A 17,605-nucleotide genomic window follows, 5' to 3' on the forward strand; every position below is an offset into this window, starting at 1 on the left:
ACCCTTCTAGAGTTCATCAAAAGTAATGATTTAGTGAATTCTGTTTTCTTCCATCCATGTAAGGTTGCACATTTCATATTGGTTGCTGGCTTGCACCGCCTTTTGTGTGCTATAGAAGATGAACAAGCACAAATTCCATTAGATTTCTAGACCACCACAAAACAGTAATTCACAGAATCCCTCAAATGTAATGCAATACATTGGTAAAGGAAATTTTTATTACACAAGCACGGAAAAGAGCAGACTTTTTTTTTTGATAAATAAATGAACTTTTTATTGATTTGGAAAAGTTAGCACATACAAGCAGCCCTTGGAGAGGCGCGAGCTGCAATCTCTCCACTAAAGAAGAAAACAAAAGAAATAAGTTACAATTGTGCCCAATACAAAACTTCCCTCGCTGCCCCTTGCTTGGCTAGACAGTCCACCATAGCATTTGCTGATCTCCCCACCCATTGATTCTTAGGTCCATGTTTCTTATCAGCGCCTTAAACTTTTTCTTCAAACACATTCAGGAGAAGAAGAAAAAGTAAGGCTGGAGTATTCAGAAATTCTAAGAACAGACATCATCGAGAGTAAGAGATAAAGTAAGGCTGGAGTGGAAACCACCAGAAGGCAATAAAGTAAAACTGAATTTTGATGGGAGCTCCTTTGGAAATCCGGGCATCTCAGGAATAGGAGTATTCAGAATTTCTGAAAGGAGGATATTGGGTATGTTCTCAGGACCGATTGGCACCAGAAACTCACTGAAGGCTGAACTGTTGGCATTACTACAAGGGTTAAAGCTAGCCAAACAGCAAGGATACAGACATGTTGAAGTGGAAGGGGACTCGAGTAGTAATTTCATGGGCAGCAAACAGCAGCCATACCCCATGGATGTTTAAACATGTGATTAGGGAAGTGGAGAAGATTGCAAAGGAGGTTGAGGCTGAATTTAAATGGGTCCGAAGAAGTGCAAATGGGCTAGCTGATGGTTTAGCAAAACAGGGGGCTTTGAGACAGCAATTGTTTTGGGCTGCACCGTAATGAGGGATAGAATAGAGTGATTAAAGGGGATCAACAGTCCCATCACCAAGTTGTATAAACTGTTTACAATCTGAGTTTTAATAAAATACATGTTTACTGATAAAAAAACAAAAAAAAAGAAGAAAATAATTAATACATTTTCAATAAAAATAAGCGCCAAGGCAGATTCATTAGCACTTTGCTTAAAGCTCAACTGTAAATCAATTGGTCAAAATTATAAATTGCAATCACGTTATAGGGAAAGGATCAGAGAGGAAATGAAGGAAGAATCTTCCTGTAGAGATGGATGAAAATCTAAGTATAGAACCATAGATACTGAGACCAAAGGGCATGTAAAGAAAATAAAGAAGTAATGCAGAATCTTTCAGTACAACAGAGAGATGCTTCAAAATCAGTTAATTGAACAAAACCTTTCCCCAGGCAACCCTCTTATACTGATTTGCATGCTGCTGAACAATCCTTCGCTGTCTTTGCACCCAGTCGTCTCCTAACAAATCCTTTGCTTCTGACCTGAAAACATGCAAAGAGAATTTGGTTATAGTGTGTACACAAAATTGTCATATTTCAATGATATAAGCTGAAGATATCCAGACCTACGCACAGATCTGACCATGTAGTGAATATTATTCATGAGAAACAAATAAGTCAAAGCAGGATCTTTATATTGTTTAGATTTCCCATCCAAATTTGTCTGAAGGGCTTGCATTATCCGCATTGTTACAGATGCCAACTGAGAATTTGTTTCAGCTCCATTTTCAAACTCCTGGAAAAGTTGCTTCAGTGTTGATTGATAACTGTTGATCCATGAATACATTTGTCAGACCAATTTTGTCAAAGATAACTGGAAAAGTTGCTTCAGAGCTATACCATGTCAAAGATATTAGACCAACTATTCACCATGAATACAACATGCACAAAGGCTAATGAAATTTTGAAAAATAGTTCAATGAAAAACATGAACATGTTCATCCATGGAAGCACAAATTCATAGGGCAGACGTTTAAATATTGAGTGCACTAGCCTAAAACATGCAATAACATACACAAAAGAGAGAGAAAGAAAGATAATTGGTAAGATGCAATAATGATAATGTTTTGTAAATCAACCCCCATGACATATCTCAAAAAAAATATGTAACAAATGAAAGATTAAAAAATTGTTAGAAAAGACGACAAAAATATAACTAGTAGTTAGCAAAATGAAATATTGAATTGAAGAATGCACAGTATGTACCGCTTTTTTTTTCTTTTGATAATCAACAGAATGTATTTCATTTATTATAAAGGAAACTATGCTGTCCAGAATTCAGCTTCTATGAAGGACAAATTCGGCTTGGTTTGAAGTAGCAATTTCAGCTTCTATGAAGGAGAAAGTAGTAATGGATTGGAAGCCTCCTCAGCCTAATAGACTAACGTTCTACTTTGACAAATCCAGAGCTCTCAGGGATTGGAGGTGTGTTTAGGGATGATGCAGGATAAGTTATAACCTTGTTCTCAGGGCCGATTGGAGTAGGGGGATTCTGTAAGAGCAGAAATAACAGCCTTACATCAAGGTCTGAAATTAGCAATGCAGCAGGGGTTTAAGAATTTGGAAATAGAAGGTGACTCTAAATTAGCAATTTCTTGGATGGATGACAGCAGCCTGGGTGTGTGGGAAGTTCAGACATCTAATCAGAGAAATCAAGAGTTTAGCAAAGGACCTAGAGGCAAGATTCAACTGGGTCAAGAGAACAGCAAACGGATTTGTGGATACTTTGGCAAAACAAGGGGTGCACAGGGATCAATCTTTTTGGGCAGATTTGGGTTAATTTGTTTCCTTGGATAAGTGGCCTTGTTTCTAATCTGTTCTTAATCCTATGATGCAACTTCTTTTTTCATACCTAATGAAATTACTCTGTTCACTGATCAAAAAAAAAAAAAAAAAACATGCTGTCCAGAATTGGATAGAATGTTCAGCACAAAAGCAGCATCAAACTAACCAAATATACTTAATTATTGACACTAAACAGCTATTACAAAGTGATTGTAAGTCCCAGAAATCTCCGGTCTAAAGATTGCTTTGAGGTTCCAGAATTAGCTAGGCCATGAGCCAGCTCATTAGTGCTACTCGGAATCCATCTGAACAAACAGTTCAGGCTTGTTCCTAGGGATTGAGCTTCTTAATTGAGAAGCTATAAATCCATGGTACACCTTTCCTGTGCTCAGCCAGGAGACTACCACTTCACAGTCCCCTTCTAAAGCAATCCTTCCAGTTATTCATTTGTACCAACTTTAATCCTCGTATTAGTGCCTCCAATTCTGCCCTTGGGAAATTTCAATCCCTGCTGGACCAAAGAAAGTAAGCCTACTTGGCTATCAACATCCCTAATCTCCCCACAAACACTACAATTGCATGCACAGTATGTAATATGAACTTACTCAAAAAGAAACTTCACGTAGTTAATTACATAGCTCGTCAAAGGATGGACAGTTCCATCCAGAACAGCAGTCTTTGTTGCATCTTTTTCAACTGCTTCTTCAAAATCACCAAATGTCTCTTGAGCTGTCTGGGCAAGCTTCTTCGTCAAGCTTAATGCAGATTCTCGCATTTCACTACAGGCTTTACCTTCAAAAAGTGTCTCTATCTGGCAAAGAAAAAACAGTTCCGAAATAAGAAAAAATTAATCTCCACTATTAAAAAAAAAGAAAAGAATTGCTAGAGAAGATAAAATATATAATAGGAAAATTTGTACATAGTCATCCAAAGCAATTGGGACAAAATAAGCCTCAACTTTCATAAGCCAGAGAGACAACTTAATTTAGTTACTAATTGTTACCTCCTTCAATATGCATTCTATGAATCATAATATAAGTTAAGACTTAATGGAGAACTAAAATGGACTCTCTTTTTGTTCTTTTGGTAAACTAAAGCACTATGCACTAAAATCAGCAAAGTTTAATTGGGGTTAGAAACATTTGAGTCCTTACAACCAGCAGGAAACAAACCAGATGGGAATTGATGCATCTGAACTCCTTTTAAACTGCATTCATGACTGGCAAGAAAGTGAGCCAGTCTATTAAGATTTCTTGGGATGTGTTGGCACTGAACTGACAAAAACCTAGATAAACAAGTTTTACATCCGCAACCAACAGGAACAGAGACGGGATTTTTTAGCAGGGGTGGCCAAATGCTAATAAACATTGATTAGGAGGTCAAGAGTTGACAAACATGGATGGGAGAACCAAAATATAAGTGATATAAATGGGATTGTGGGGATTTTTAAGCCATGGCAGAGGGGGGCTATGCCCCCCCTGCCACCCCCTGGCTCCGCCCCTAGCAACCAAGAAGAGAAAACATTACGAGGACGCCAAAAAAGTGAGTTTTGGTTTAATCTAAGTTTTTGCTCCAGATTTTCTAAGCCACTGGCAGATAGCACACCCTAAGAACACGAGAAAGCAAAACTGAGGGGGGTGAAGTGCACATTTTCAATTCAAGTACTTCCTTGTAATGAAAATAGTGTTTTAAAAGGCATGCTTAGGCTCATGGGCAAGGCTCATTTTTGTGGGAGCATCTCACCTGCTGCTATTTTTTTATGACATAACCTTGAATTTGATGTTGAATACATAATTTACCATACTGTACGATGTGCTCATGATTCTTAGAGTTTAAACAGCTTAGCCCATGTAACTTGAACATACAAGGCTACAACCTTCATCAAAATTGAATTAATATGCCTTTTGAAATATTCCAACCAATTGAATTAATATGCTATTTGAAATATTTTTTTCTTCTTTCAAAATTTAGATTTGCATATTATTGTATATTGATTTTTTTTCAAATTGGTGCCTCACTTCATTCAGGCATGCACACCTCAAGCTCTTGTGCTTTGGTTGCACTTCTCAGTTCTCACTTATAAAATATTGACTGAAGCCTCATAAGACATTATAATAATAATACATTTTTTGGTAAGATGGAATTGTGATTACACATAACAGATGGTAGCATGTCCCCAGAATTCCATGATAGATCATCATCATCATCTAAGCCTTGTCCCAACCATATGGGATCAGCTACACAAATCCTGTTTCACCATCCCATTCTGTTTAGTGTCATATCCTTCATTAATAATCTACATTCCCAGGGCATATAATTAGAAAGGTAGCACTTCCTCCATAATCTACAGTAATAGATTAAGCAAAATCAGGCTGCAAATTATGATTCAATAGATAGAACTAATTCATTGCTTCATGTTGTCCACATAATGCATGTACTTCTTATGTGATGGGAGAGAGATCCATGTACATTTTTTTATCAATAACAGAAACTTTCATTAATTAAATGACAAATGTAAATTACAATATAGCTGCAGATAAAATGGCTTATCTCCACAAACAAAACTTACAATCTAGCCCAAATCAGTTGCTTTCTCCCAACCCCTTGTTTAGCCTAGATATCATTCATACTGTTAGCTGCACTTTTGACCCATCGGTATGTTACATCCATATCCCTAGAAAGCCATTTAATTTTCTTCATTTCATTGTGAATTTCAAAAACCCATTCCCTTTATTTTGCAGCTAAACACCAACTGAGAATCTCCTTCTACGATCAGCTTGCAAAGACCCATGTACATTTTTAATAAGCATGTCCATAAACTGAAGCCACTTTAGAAGTTTTTATTTTATGATATGTTTAAAGATTATGCAAAATTGAATTACAAATTATGGTTCAGAAGATAGGACCACTACACTGCTTCATGGTATCCATATAATGTATGAACGTTTTACATGTTTATACACATGTATATCATGTCATTTTCCCCATTTATACATATTAGCATGGAAGAGGCACATGCATTGCACATGTCACCCTTCTCTCAACTACATCGTATTTGAAAGATTAGAAATTTTAGAAACATAGAAGTAAACAGACCAGGTTCAATGATTGAATCTTACAAATTGAAAGTATGGAACAAATAATAGGATGAGGGAGGAACTTAAATAATAAAAGGTTAGAAAGGTTAATGCAAAAATGAAATAACTTAATAAAGGTGGAACTGGAAAGGAGAAGGAAAAGTTGATGAAAAAGGGAGACAACCAAGGGGGGTTGATACATTGAAGAACTTTATACATTTCAATAAAAACAAGCTTACTGACTCGGATAGAATCTAAGTTATCTAACCATATCTCCCATAAGTAATGAAAATCACACGATAAAACCCTCCCAGAATAATAAAGAAAAGAAACTCACTTAAATTGACAGAAAGTTATATTTAATCTAGTGATGCATACCTCTGACTGAAGTTCTCGCATTATCTCATACATGTCTAAAAGTACAAACAACTTCTCCGGTGACCGTTTGCTTTTAGCAATAGCCTCTCCAAAACTTAGAAGCATGGCAACACTGTTTTCAGTAACTTCAGCAAAGCAATGATCCCTGAGAGAATCAATGCCTTCAAATATCTGATCACAGACTTTCCATTCCCCTGCAAATAGTAATTTTACCTGTTTCAAGCACAATCAGATGGTTGAAGAAGCAGAGAATATGATACTAATCATATAGTAAAATAAAAAATCTTCTGGAAAATGGCAAATAGAACGAGAGGGAGGTCCAAGAATGGCACAAGGTGGAAAAGAGTTCCAAGGAGTTAGCAGATTGAGACTTGAGACAGTAGTTGAAGCAAAGAAGCTATTGTTCAAACAAGGTAAAATTAATGGAAAGATTGCACTGAAGATTAGGGAGGACAGAAGAGATACTATTTTCCTACCTGAGGGAGCGGCAGTTTGATTAAAAGGATTCATTGATGGTATGATATACTCAATCAAGGAAGCTGGGTGGAAAAACTCACTGGTTGTGCAGGAGAAGACTTATGAGGCTGAACTGAGAAAAAATGAAAAGGGATGGTTTGTGGCCATAATAGAACACTATGGAAAAACCAGGAAGCAAATGGTTTGTGTGCCAAAGGGGAAGGAGAAAATAGGTTGGATCTCCGTTGTGGATAATTTACAGGATTTCCTTCACTCAGTCCTATGGCTAACTTCCAAACTAAGAAGCATTAGTGGCAAGGGAAGTGGAGAACAGAGTCCCTCTGTTGCTCCAGCTCTTCTGGACAAAATCCAAAGAAGACAAGGAAGAACACAGCATAAAAGAAAAGATGGTTACACTGTGTGGTCTCTCAATGGCAAACTCGAGACCTGCTCAAAATATGTTTATCAAGGAAGAAAGAGGGGTTTGGGAACAGAGACTGGTATTAAAAGTTGACTATGAAGTCAAAAACAGGAGGAAAATACTTGATACAGTGACAGAGAAATTGGGGGTCCAGAACACAGCGGTCCTTTTGCCCTTTGAAGACAGGAAAGCAACATTTGACATTAGAAAAGAGGAGGGATTTTACAGTAGTTGATAGGAAAGAGTCGATTATTAGTACAGAGCTGGACGCCAGGGTGAAAGGAGAAGTTATTCTCAGAAAGGAGTGGTTTGCAAACTTGACCTAGAAAAAGCTTATGACTTGGTGGATTGGTCCTTTCTATTGGAGGTAATGGATAACCTCAGGTTTGGAGAAATTTGGTGTAGATGGCTATTGGGTTGCCTTAGGACTGTCACTATTCAACTGTAGTGAATGGAACAGTAGTGGATTTCTTCCCGCCATTAAGGGGTATTAGCAAGGGGATCCCCTCTCTCCTTTTCTGTTTACTAGGCTAATCTTTAGAGCAAATTCAAGGAATTTAATAAGAAGTTGGAGAATTAACAGGAAGGGGTACCAGTCACTCACTTACAATTTGCAGATGATACAATTCTCTTTTGTCAAGGCAGTAACTTGAGGTGGATTAGGAGTTTGAATGTTGCTATACAACTCTTTGAGCAAATGTCTAATTTGAAGGTAAATCTTGAGATAAAGCTGTATAGTGGGAATTAACTTGGATTTGGAGGCCTTAAACTTAGAGTGTGCAGCTATCTTGGGATATACAGTTTTGTAGTGGCCATTGATGTATTTGGGACTACTTCTAGGAAAGGAAGCTTCTGGACTCTGGTGGTTGAAAGATTTGAAAAAAGACTTGCTTCTTGGAAGAAAAACTACCTTTTCTTGGGAGGGAGAATCACTCTATTAGCTCCACAGTCCACCCTAACTAATCTGCATGTGTACTACTTGTCAGTGTTTAAAATGCCAGAAGGGATAGCTAGAAAGTTGGAGAAATTAATGAGGGACTTTCTTTGGGAACTAGGGGAGGAAAGGAAGGATCATAGGGTTAGATGGGAAGTGGTGACAAGAAGTAGGAAGTATGGAGGCCTTGGTATTGGGAATGTCTAGAAGAAAAACTTGGCATTGTTGGGGAAGTGGTTGTTGAGACTACTAGCAGAGGAAGAAAAATTGTGGGTCAAGGCAGTGGTGAGCATTCATCGGATTGCGGACAATGGATGGGATGTCAGAATTTAGGCAAGGACCACCAGAGCTTCTCTGTGGAAAGCCATTCAAGTTATTCTCCCTTTGTTCTTGCCTTGGATAAGGTATGATTGGAATTAAATTTTGGGAACAAGGTTAGCTTGGAGAGTCTTCTTTAAGGTTCAGTTGGGATTTGGGTTTTAGAAAGGGCTATTAGGGACATAGAGTTAAGTATTTGACTCTAATGGGCATCCTTGATGGGTATTTTTGGATCCCACTAAGCCTGATAAAAGGATTTGGACCCTTTCTCCTTTTGGATTGTTCACCTGTGCTTCCTTTTCCAAAGCCTTAACTCAACTAGAAGGTAGTGGGAGTTTGTCTTCCCCTATTAAAGAGGGATAACCTATTCCACCAATGGTTGGGAGTTTTTGTTAGGAGGCTTTCTTGGAAAAAATCAACACATGTGATTTACTTCAAAGAAAAGAACTAGCAGTTGTTTATCCCCTAATCGGTGTATTCTATGTAAGGCTGATGATGGGAATTGCTATCACTTATTAATCTCCTACAATTTTGTTAAAGATATTAGGGAATGGTTTTTTTTTCTTTGTTTGGGTGCAGGTGGACTCCGCCACCTATTGTGCAAAGCCTGTTTGCCTCTACCTTCTTCAGTTCACCAAAAAAGAGGGGCAAAATAATGTGGAGATGTGTAAGGGCTGCCATTAGCTGGACTATATTGGAAGAAAGGAATTCAAGAAGCTATATTGAAGTTGACCTTTACCAGAGTAGTACACTGGCTGAAATCATTGGAACTTTTCCAAGATTACACAATGGATAACTTGCTAAGAAGTTGGAGAACAGTTGCCAGTTCTGCCCCAGTAAGGGAGACATTAACTCTGTCTTGGACCTCTCTTCCCAATGGTTTTTATGAGCTGAATGTTGGTGGAAGTAGTGTTGGAAATCCAGGGTCTTCAGGCATTGGGGGTTGATAACAAATGAGAAAGGGAAAGTAATTGCTCTCTTCTCAGGACCAATTGGAAGTAGGAGACTCTCTTAGGGCTGAGATTATGGCAATCTTGCAAGGTATGCAAAGAGCTAAGGAGCTGAACATTAGCAAACTGATGATAGAAGGGGATTCCAAGTTGGTAGTAAGCTGGTTAAAGGAGAAGCAAAGCGCACTGTGGGCCTACAGTAATGAAAAGAAAAAATTCAAATGACTGACATAGGGCATTGAAATTAATGTGGTGTGGGTCAAATGAAGTGCCAATTCCTTTGCTGATGAGTTAGCAAAACGAGTGAATAGGGTGGCTTTGTTTTGGGTTCAGTTGTAATTCGTATGGTTTTATTATTGTTTTCTACGCAAGAGTTAAGAGAGCTTACCTCTCCCTATTGTACCTTCTTTATTATTAATGAAATCTACTTGTTAGTGATAAAAATAAAATACAAAAAAAAAAACATTTCTGGAAAATCATCTGGAACCCTTGGGTGCTCTCTAAGATTGCCTTAATGGTCTGGGCTTCTGCAATAAATGCATGTCTTATAAAGAATAAGCTTATCAATAGGGGGATAGAAACTTCTACTCTTAGCTGCATGTTCTAGCAAACTTGAATCATGTTTGGGAGTCAGAGGACCATCTATTTATTTGTTGCTTCCTCAGTATGAAGATTTGGTCTTTCTTTCTCAACACCCTTAACTTTGGGAGTTCCTAGGACTATTATGTAAATTTTGGGAGGCTTGTTTGTTGATGGCCTGAACAGGAGTGGGAAATATAGCGCCAAAAGAAAAAGAAAAAACAAAGAGCAGGAAAATTGCTTGGAAGTCCACTGCCGCAAAAATTTTATGGACTGCTTGGATGGAGAGAAATTTGAGGATACATCACCACAAGGGGATGAAGTGTAAGGAAAAGTCGTTTTATGGTATAATTGTCTCTCTGCCGCTACTGTGTTCAGAGATATTCCTTCCATAAGTGCTATATGATAGAAACTTTAAAGGGCCAATAGGTGGTTCTTGTTGTATGTATCGTGGAAAAGTTTCTCATTTGGTGGTACAGCCTCTCAGAGTATTATAATTCCTGAGGTTCTGTACTCAGTTGCCACTTTCTGCTCTATAAAATATGCTTTACTTTTTCTCAAAAAATAAAACAAAAAGACTTACAGCTATCCGCATGTAATGAATCCAATTCCCAATTTTAGCCTCCAAAACCTCCCACTGCATCTTCTGCACATCATCTTTACTGAGTTTTTCTACACCAAGTTTTCGAAGGCTTTGCTCCAGGACAGAAGAACGAGCATCTCTGAATACCAATGAAATTGATTACTATTCTAACATTTCTTTGAATATATATATAAGATAGATGAAAGATATGAGTCACTTCGATATTCTTAATAAATACTTATATCAGTCTCATCAAATATACGTAAACAGAGATGGCTCATCACCTAGCAACATAGAAAGAAGCCCAGGTAGTCCAAAAATATCATACAAGAGTAGTACCCAAATCTCATGGATCTATAAGCACACAATTCGGGAAATTGAAAGTATAGCAAGGGAGTTGAATGTTGCTTTTAAATGGGTGAGAAGAACAGCAAAAGAGATGGTCGATACTTTAGATAAACAAGGGGCTGTTGGGCATCAAATGTTTTGGGCAAAGCTATGAAGTAGTTCCTTTGGGGTGGGGGACTTTCCCACCTTGATGTAATATTCAAGTTTGACTTGAATAAAATCTTCTTTTATTGATCAAAAAAATATACAAGAGGAGAGCATAAAAGAGGTGAACAGAATTTCTTTTATCAATAACTAGTTAATGATCATCCCGTAATGAGTACAAGGCAACTATTCCTACATACTCTCTTTGGGACTCACTATCCATGTGGTAAATTTAGCTTAGTTTTTTTATTTGATTTAGGAGATTAAATTAGATTATGTTTGTAAATATGAACCCAATTTATCTTAAAGAATGGGACCCACACCAATGTAAACATATGGGAAGCTTTTGTGTTAGATTTTTTGTTTAAGTTAGGAAACTAAATCATATTTTACTTTTTGCGAATGGATATGAGGTAATTTTTTTAAACTCAGTTAAAATCTATTTACATTTTTTTTCTGAATAAGAGAAGTACTTACAGAAAGAAAATGATTAAAATAATAATAATAATAAGAAGAAGAAGAACAACAACAACAACAACAACAACAATAATGATAGAAGGGATACAGGAAAAGCAAACACTACAGGCCTACACAGGAATAGATAGACTATAATATGTTACCAACCTTTCTAACTGGTCAACTTCAGCCATTGGAACAAGATGCTCAAATTGGATTACTGGGGTCAAGTCTCCCTAATGAAATGGTAGAATCTCCAAATATCTCTATCTCCCACGCTGATCTAAACAATGGCAATATTATTCACCATCCAAATCAAATTTCCACATCACAAGAAGTGAACCAGACAAATATCCTGAATGAAAAAGGAGATCCCATATCTACAGAAGCTCCTATCCAATAAGACCAGAGTAAATAAAACAAATGAACCCTTGAGCTCTCTACAAGGGCCCTTACTCCAGAAGACTTGAAGATTCTCGGCTACCTCGGAAATAAACATCAAAGTTCAATTTAATGGAGTTCACATTAAGACATCATCTTTGACAAGGCTAGGTCATATGACAACAGGCCAACTCTTCATATACCTGTCAATTCTCACTCTTAAAGGGTGACAATGAAACACCAAAGTTCAATTAGATGGAGTTAACATCAGGATGGCATCTGGACAGGGATATGGATCAGATGATAAGGGTGTCAATCTTTCACATTATCATCACCCCTAAAGGGTCCATAGTAGTCAACTAATAGTAATGGATAATTTTCTTCCAGACATGTACTCCTCAAGATCTCAGTCCAATAAAGGTCTCTAAAAGTAGGATACAAAGCACCTGATTACCTCTTAATTAGTTAATTCAAAACATTGACTAATGCTACTTTCTTTAGAACTATGCCTACATAATCTTGGACAAAGCTCACAAACTTCCACCCTACTCCAATCATCTTCACAAAATCACACCCTTTATCCCTCTCCCACTTTAAATTTAGTAACCTTAGAAAAGACTGCTGGAAATGCATAATTTTCTTCTAGACACATACCTCATATAACATTCCTAACTGTTAGAATCAGCTGTACAAGGGTAGTACAGTCCTTTTATGTTTAGTTATATATGTATTGCTCTGCTGATGTGGCCCTCACTTAAGTGAGGGCACAATGGTAATCCTTGTATATCTTAGAAGAGTATAAATAAAAGAAGGGCCGACTAGAGGTTTTGAGATTTTTCTCTCTAGTTCAGTTGTGACTTTTCTCCTTTTTCTTATCTTTCTCCTTCCCCTTCTCTCTCTCTTTTCCTTCTCTTTCTTCTGATCTAAACATATACGAACATCTAATCTGAGTTTTATCATGGTATCAGAGACACGATAATCAGTTCAGATCAGTTGTCTCCTTTTCTCTCTGTTCTGCGCATTCCTCTCTAGGGTTTTGCAGAATTCTCATTGATATTTAGAGAGTTTTCCAGAAAGGAAGAAAAGGACTGGTCGTTTTCTCCTTTTGGGGGTTTCCATGCCTCCAATGAGTGCAGTTGTTGTGGTTTTGTGTGGTTGGTAGAAAACCCTCTACTCGCAATTCGAAGAGGGCTGGTTTTGTGATGGTGACAGTGCAGACTTGGTACCCTCTACTCGACAGGTACATGATCTTCGAACTAAGTTGTGATATGTAGCAAGTTTCTTTTATATGTTGCAGAACTGAAAATATTATTCGTGAGGTGTGTTGTGAGGGTTTCTAGAGCTGACAGTAAACGGCAACAATAGTGCTGTTGCTAAAAGTGGTGAACAGTTGTGAATATTATTGCTGAAACAGTGGTGAATAGTTGTGAGTGTTGCTGCTGAAACCTGGTACTAGGAACCCTAGTGGTGTTCAGTCATTCGTGTGGAGTGTGGTCATTTATTAGGGCAGTAGAGTAACAATTTAGTAGTACAACCTCCCACTGTTTTTTTGTGCAGTCATGGGAGATAGCAGTGAATACAAATCAAGTGTGATGGTGCCTTCTGATTATCTGAATGTGCAGATGACCTCTATAAACTGAATGGTGAGAATTATGTCCCTTGGGCTAAGTCTGTTGAAGTTTTCCTGAAAGTCAAAAATAAAGTGAAACATGTGAGGGAAGATAAACCCTCAATTGATTCTCCGGAATATGATGAATGGGAGAAGGAGGATGCTCAAATTATGACTTGGCTATGGAACAGCATGGAGTCTAAAATTAGTGTGAACTTCATGTTTTTAAATATAGCCAAGGAAGTCTGGGATCATGCAAGGAAACTATATTCTGGACAAGATAACACTACTAGGGTTTACCAACTGTACCAAGAGTACTTCAATCTACAACAAGGGAATCAGAGTCTTGAGGACTATTATGCCAGTATGAGAAATTTACGAAATGAGTTGAATGTTTATCATCCTCTTACACCTGATGTCAAAATTCAGCAACAACAAAGAGAGCAGTTGGATGTGACCAGATTTTTAGTAGGGCTGAAATCTGAGTATGAACCCATAAGGGCACAGATATTAGGTGGATCTGCTCTTCCCTCTCTTGAGGAAGTGTTTGCTCATCTTCGGAGGATTTCAGTTGGACCCATAGAGACTTCCACTATGTCAGATAGGTCTACATTTGCAGTTACGAGAGGGGGAGGTCGTGGTGGTAGAGGAGGTCAGCACGGTTGTGGTAGTGGTGGTGGACCCATGTATGGTCATGGTGGTGGTGGAATGTATAATCGTGGTGGTGGTTGTGTTGGAGGACGAGACCCAGGGGGAGCCCGTGGTAGGGGACGTGGTAATACTCAAAGAAGGTGTACTCATTGTGGTATGGAAGGACATACTATCAACTTTTGCTACAATCTCCATGGCCCACCTTCAACTTGGGCGAATCGTGCAATTGTAAATGGTGGTAGCTCAAGGCAAAAATCTCAAGTCACTGATCAGATCCCCACTACATCAACAGATACTTCCAAAAAGGAGATGATGAGTGTTTCACGGGATGAGTATGAGCGGTTCATTCAGGGTACATCTCAACAGAACACAGCTACCCTTGCACACACAGGTACGGCTTGTCTGGTATCCACATCTTCCCATTGGATTATAGATTCTGGAGCTTCCGATCATATGACTGGAACTCCAGGTGTGTTTTCATCCATTTCTCCGTCCTCTACTTCCCAATCTGTTACTCTTGCCAATGGCTCTACATCAGCCATATGTGGTGTTGGTAATGTTGACACTGACTCATTATCCCTCTCCTCAGTTTTATATGTTCCCAAGTTTCCCTTTAACCTGATGTCTATTAGTAAATTGACTCAGTCTCTTAATTGCTCAAGATCTCAAGACGGGGATGAAGATTGGTGGAGGCATGAAGCTGGTGGACTGTATTATCTTGATGGAGGTGGTTCGGCAACAGCTCTTTAGTCATCTCTCTCCCCTCATCAGTGGCACTGCAGACTTGGTCATCCGTCTCTTAGAGCTCTTCAGTTACTTGTTCCATCGTTGCGTCGTCTTTCTAATTTAAATTGTGAGTCGTGTCAGTTTGGGAAACATTACAGTGTCTCCTTTAGTCCTAGAGTTGATAGTCGTACATCGAGTCCTTTTTCTTTAGTCCATTCGGACATCTGGGGTCCAAACAGAGTAGTGTCTTATAATGGTTACAAGTACTTTGTAATTTTTTATGATGATTATTCAAGGATGACATGACTTTACCTTATGAAAGAAAAGAGTGAATTGTTTTCTATCTTCCAGAAATTTTATGCTGAAATTCGCAATCAATTTGGTGTAAATATTAAAATTCTTCGTTCTAATAATGGTCGTGAGTATTTTTCCACACACTTTCAAGAATATTTGGAACAACATGGCATTATCCATCAAACCTCATGTACCTACACCCCTCAACAAAATGGGGTGGCTGAAAGAAAAAACCGTCACCTTTTGGAAACTACTCGGTCCCTCTTACATCAAATGAATGTCCCCAAACCCTTTTGGAGTGATGCTGTACTCACATCTTGTTTTCTTATTAACCGCATGTCCATGTCTATCCTTGAAGGTCAGTCCCCTTTCTATGTTCTGTTTCCCACGTTGTCTCCTTTTCCCCTTACTCCCAGAGTTTTTGGATGCGTGTGTTTCGTTCATAATCTTGGGCTTGGAATGGACAAGTTAGATGCTAGATCCACTAAGTGTGTCTTTCTTGGCTATTCCAGGACTCAAAAAGGGTATAAGTGTTATAACCCTCGTTCTCGGCGTTCTTTTGTGTGTTTTGATGTTACATTTTTTTAGTCTGTTCCTTTCTTCTCCAGGTTGGATACTTCTCCTCTATTGCCATCACCCCCTCTTCCAGCTCCTGTTGAGGATCCGTTCCTCTTGTTCCGGTCGTGACCCAGTCTTTGCCTCCAATGCAGCTACCTGAGAGAGGACCACCTATCCGGCAAGTGTACACACATCGTCAAGCATCGGCTCCTCCCCTAGCTTCGTCACTATCGACAGATCCGGCAGTTGATCCCACCCAAGCCCCAACTCCAAGTTCTGACCTTGATCTTCTTATTGCTTTGCGGAAAGGTAAACGCAGTAGCACTCTCCATCCCATTTCCAATTTTGTTTCTGTATCTCACATTTCGGCTTCCCATCGATAGTTTGTTTCTATGTTATCCTCTGTCTCTGTTCCCAAGGATGTCTAGGAAGCCCTCAATTCTCCAGGGTGGCACCAAGCAATGGAAGAACTCTCGGCCCTGACTCGTACTCATACGTGGGACCTCACTACTCTTCCTCCTGGTAAGCATGTGGTCGGTTGTAAGTGGGTGTACACGGTTAAATACTTACCTGATGGAAGTGTTGAACGGTTGAAAGCTCGGTTAGTTACCAAAGGTTATTCACAGTAGTATGGTGTTGATTACACAGACACCTTCTCTCCGGTTGCCAAAATTGGGTCAGTTCATGTTCTAATTTCTCTTGCTACTATGTTTGATTTGGCCCTTGTTTCAACTTGACATCAAGAATGCCTTTTTACATGGTGATCTTGAGGAGGTGTACATGGAGCAACCACCAGGGTTTGTGGCTCAGGGGGAGGGTGAGAAGGTCTATAGACTTAAGAAGGCTATTTATGGACTTAAACAATCTCCCCGTGCATGGTTTGGGAGATTTAGTGAAGTGGTGAAGAAATTTGGAATGAAACAGTGTCAGATTGATTATTCCGTATTCAGCTATGAATCAAATGCTGGGAAGATTCTCTTGGTGGTATATGTAGATGACATTGTTATCACAGGTAGTGACAGACCAGGAATTGACAGGTTGAAGACTTACTTGCATGATCACTTCCAGACAAAGGATCTTGGCAAATTAAGATACTTCCTAGGGATAGATGTTGCAAGGTCCAAGAATGGTATTAATCTGTGCCAGAGGAAATATGTTCTTGATTTGCTTGAGGAAACAAGGTTGTTGGGTGCCAGACCAACTGAAACACCTATGGAACTGAATGCTAGATTGGGTAGTGATACAGGTGAGGAGTTTGAGGATCCAGGAAGGTACAGAAGGCTGGTGGGTAAGCTTAATTACCTAACCATCACTCGACCTGATATCTCATTTGCGGTCAGTGTAGTGAGTCAATTTATGCAGAATCCGAGAATCCCACACTAGGAGGCAGTCCTAAGGATTGTGAGGTATTTGAAGGGTGCTCCAGGTCGTGGTTTGTTGTATAAGAGTGGAGGAAGTCTTGAGATAGAGGGATACACGGATGTTGATTGGGTCGGGTCCATATCTGACAGAAGGTCCACTACAGGGTATTGCACTTTTCTTGGTGGGAACTTAGTGACATGGAAGAGTAAGAAGCAGACAGTGGTAGCAAGAAGCAGTGCAGAGGCTGAATATAGGGCTATGGCTCACACAACATGCGAACTGGTGTGGTTGAAGCATCTACTAGAGGAGATGGGATACTCGATTGACACTCCTATGAAACTATACTGTGATAACCAAGCTGCAGTTCATATCTCCTCTAATCCAGTATTTCACGAAAGGACGAAGCACATAGAAGTGGATTGCCACTTTGTACGTGAGAAGGTGCTTAGTGGAGTGATAAGTACGGCATATGTGAACACAGGAAATCAATGGGCAGATCTGTTTACCAAAGGGTTGAATCGGGGAAGAGTGGACTACATATGTAA

The 17,605-nt window shown here is 39.0% G+C and overlaps 1 protein-coding gene across 1 annotated transcript in view; it reads right to left on the bottom strand.

Moving 5' to 3' along the window:
• The window catches only part of LOC104601379 (exocyst complex component EXO70A1-like), a 31,223-nt gene that overhangs the window by 2,092 nt on the left and 11,526 nt on the right, over positions 1-17,605 (bottom strand). Inside the window, exons 6-10 of the mRNA XM_010264677.3 lie at positions 10,532-10,670; positions 6,291-6,503; positions 3,441-3,646; positions 1,617-1,817; positions 1,434-1,533 (exon numbers count right to left, since the gene is read on the bottom strand). Of these exons, the coding sequence (XP_010262979.1) occupies positions 1,434-1,533; positions 1,617-1,817; positions 3,441-3,646; positions 6,291-6,503; positions 10,532-10,670 (859 nt within the window). The remainder of the gene's footprint in view (positions 1-1,433; positions 1,534-1,616; positions 1,818-3,440; positions 3,647-6,290; positions 6,504-10,531; positions 10,671-17,605) is intronic.

This window comes from Nelumbo nucifera, chromosome 2 (genome assembly GCF_055504915.1).
Source record: "Nelumbo nucifera cultivar China Antique chromosome 2, China Antique-T2T, whole genome shotgun sequence".
Classification (NCBI taxonomy): domain Eukaryota; kingdom Viridiplantae; phylum Streptophyta; class Magnoliopsida; order Proteales; family Nelumbonaceae; genus Nelumbo; species Nelumbo nucifera.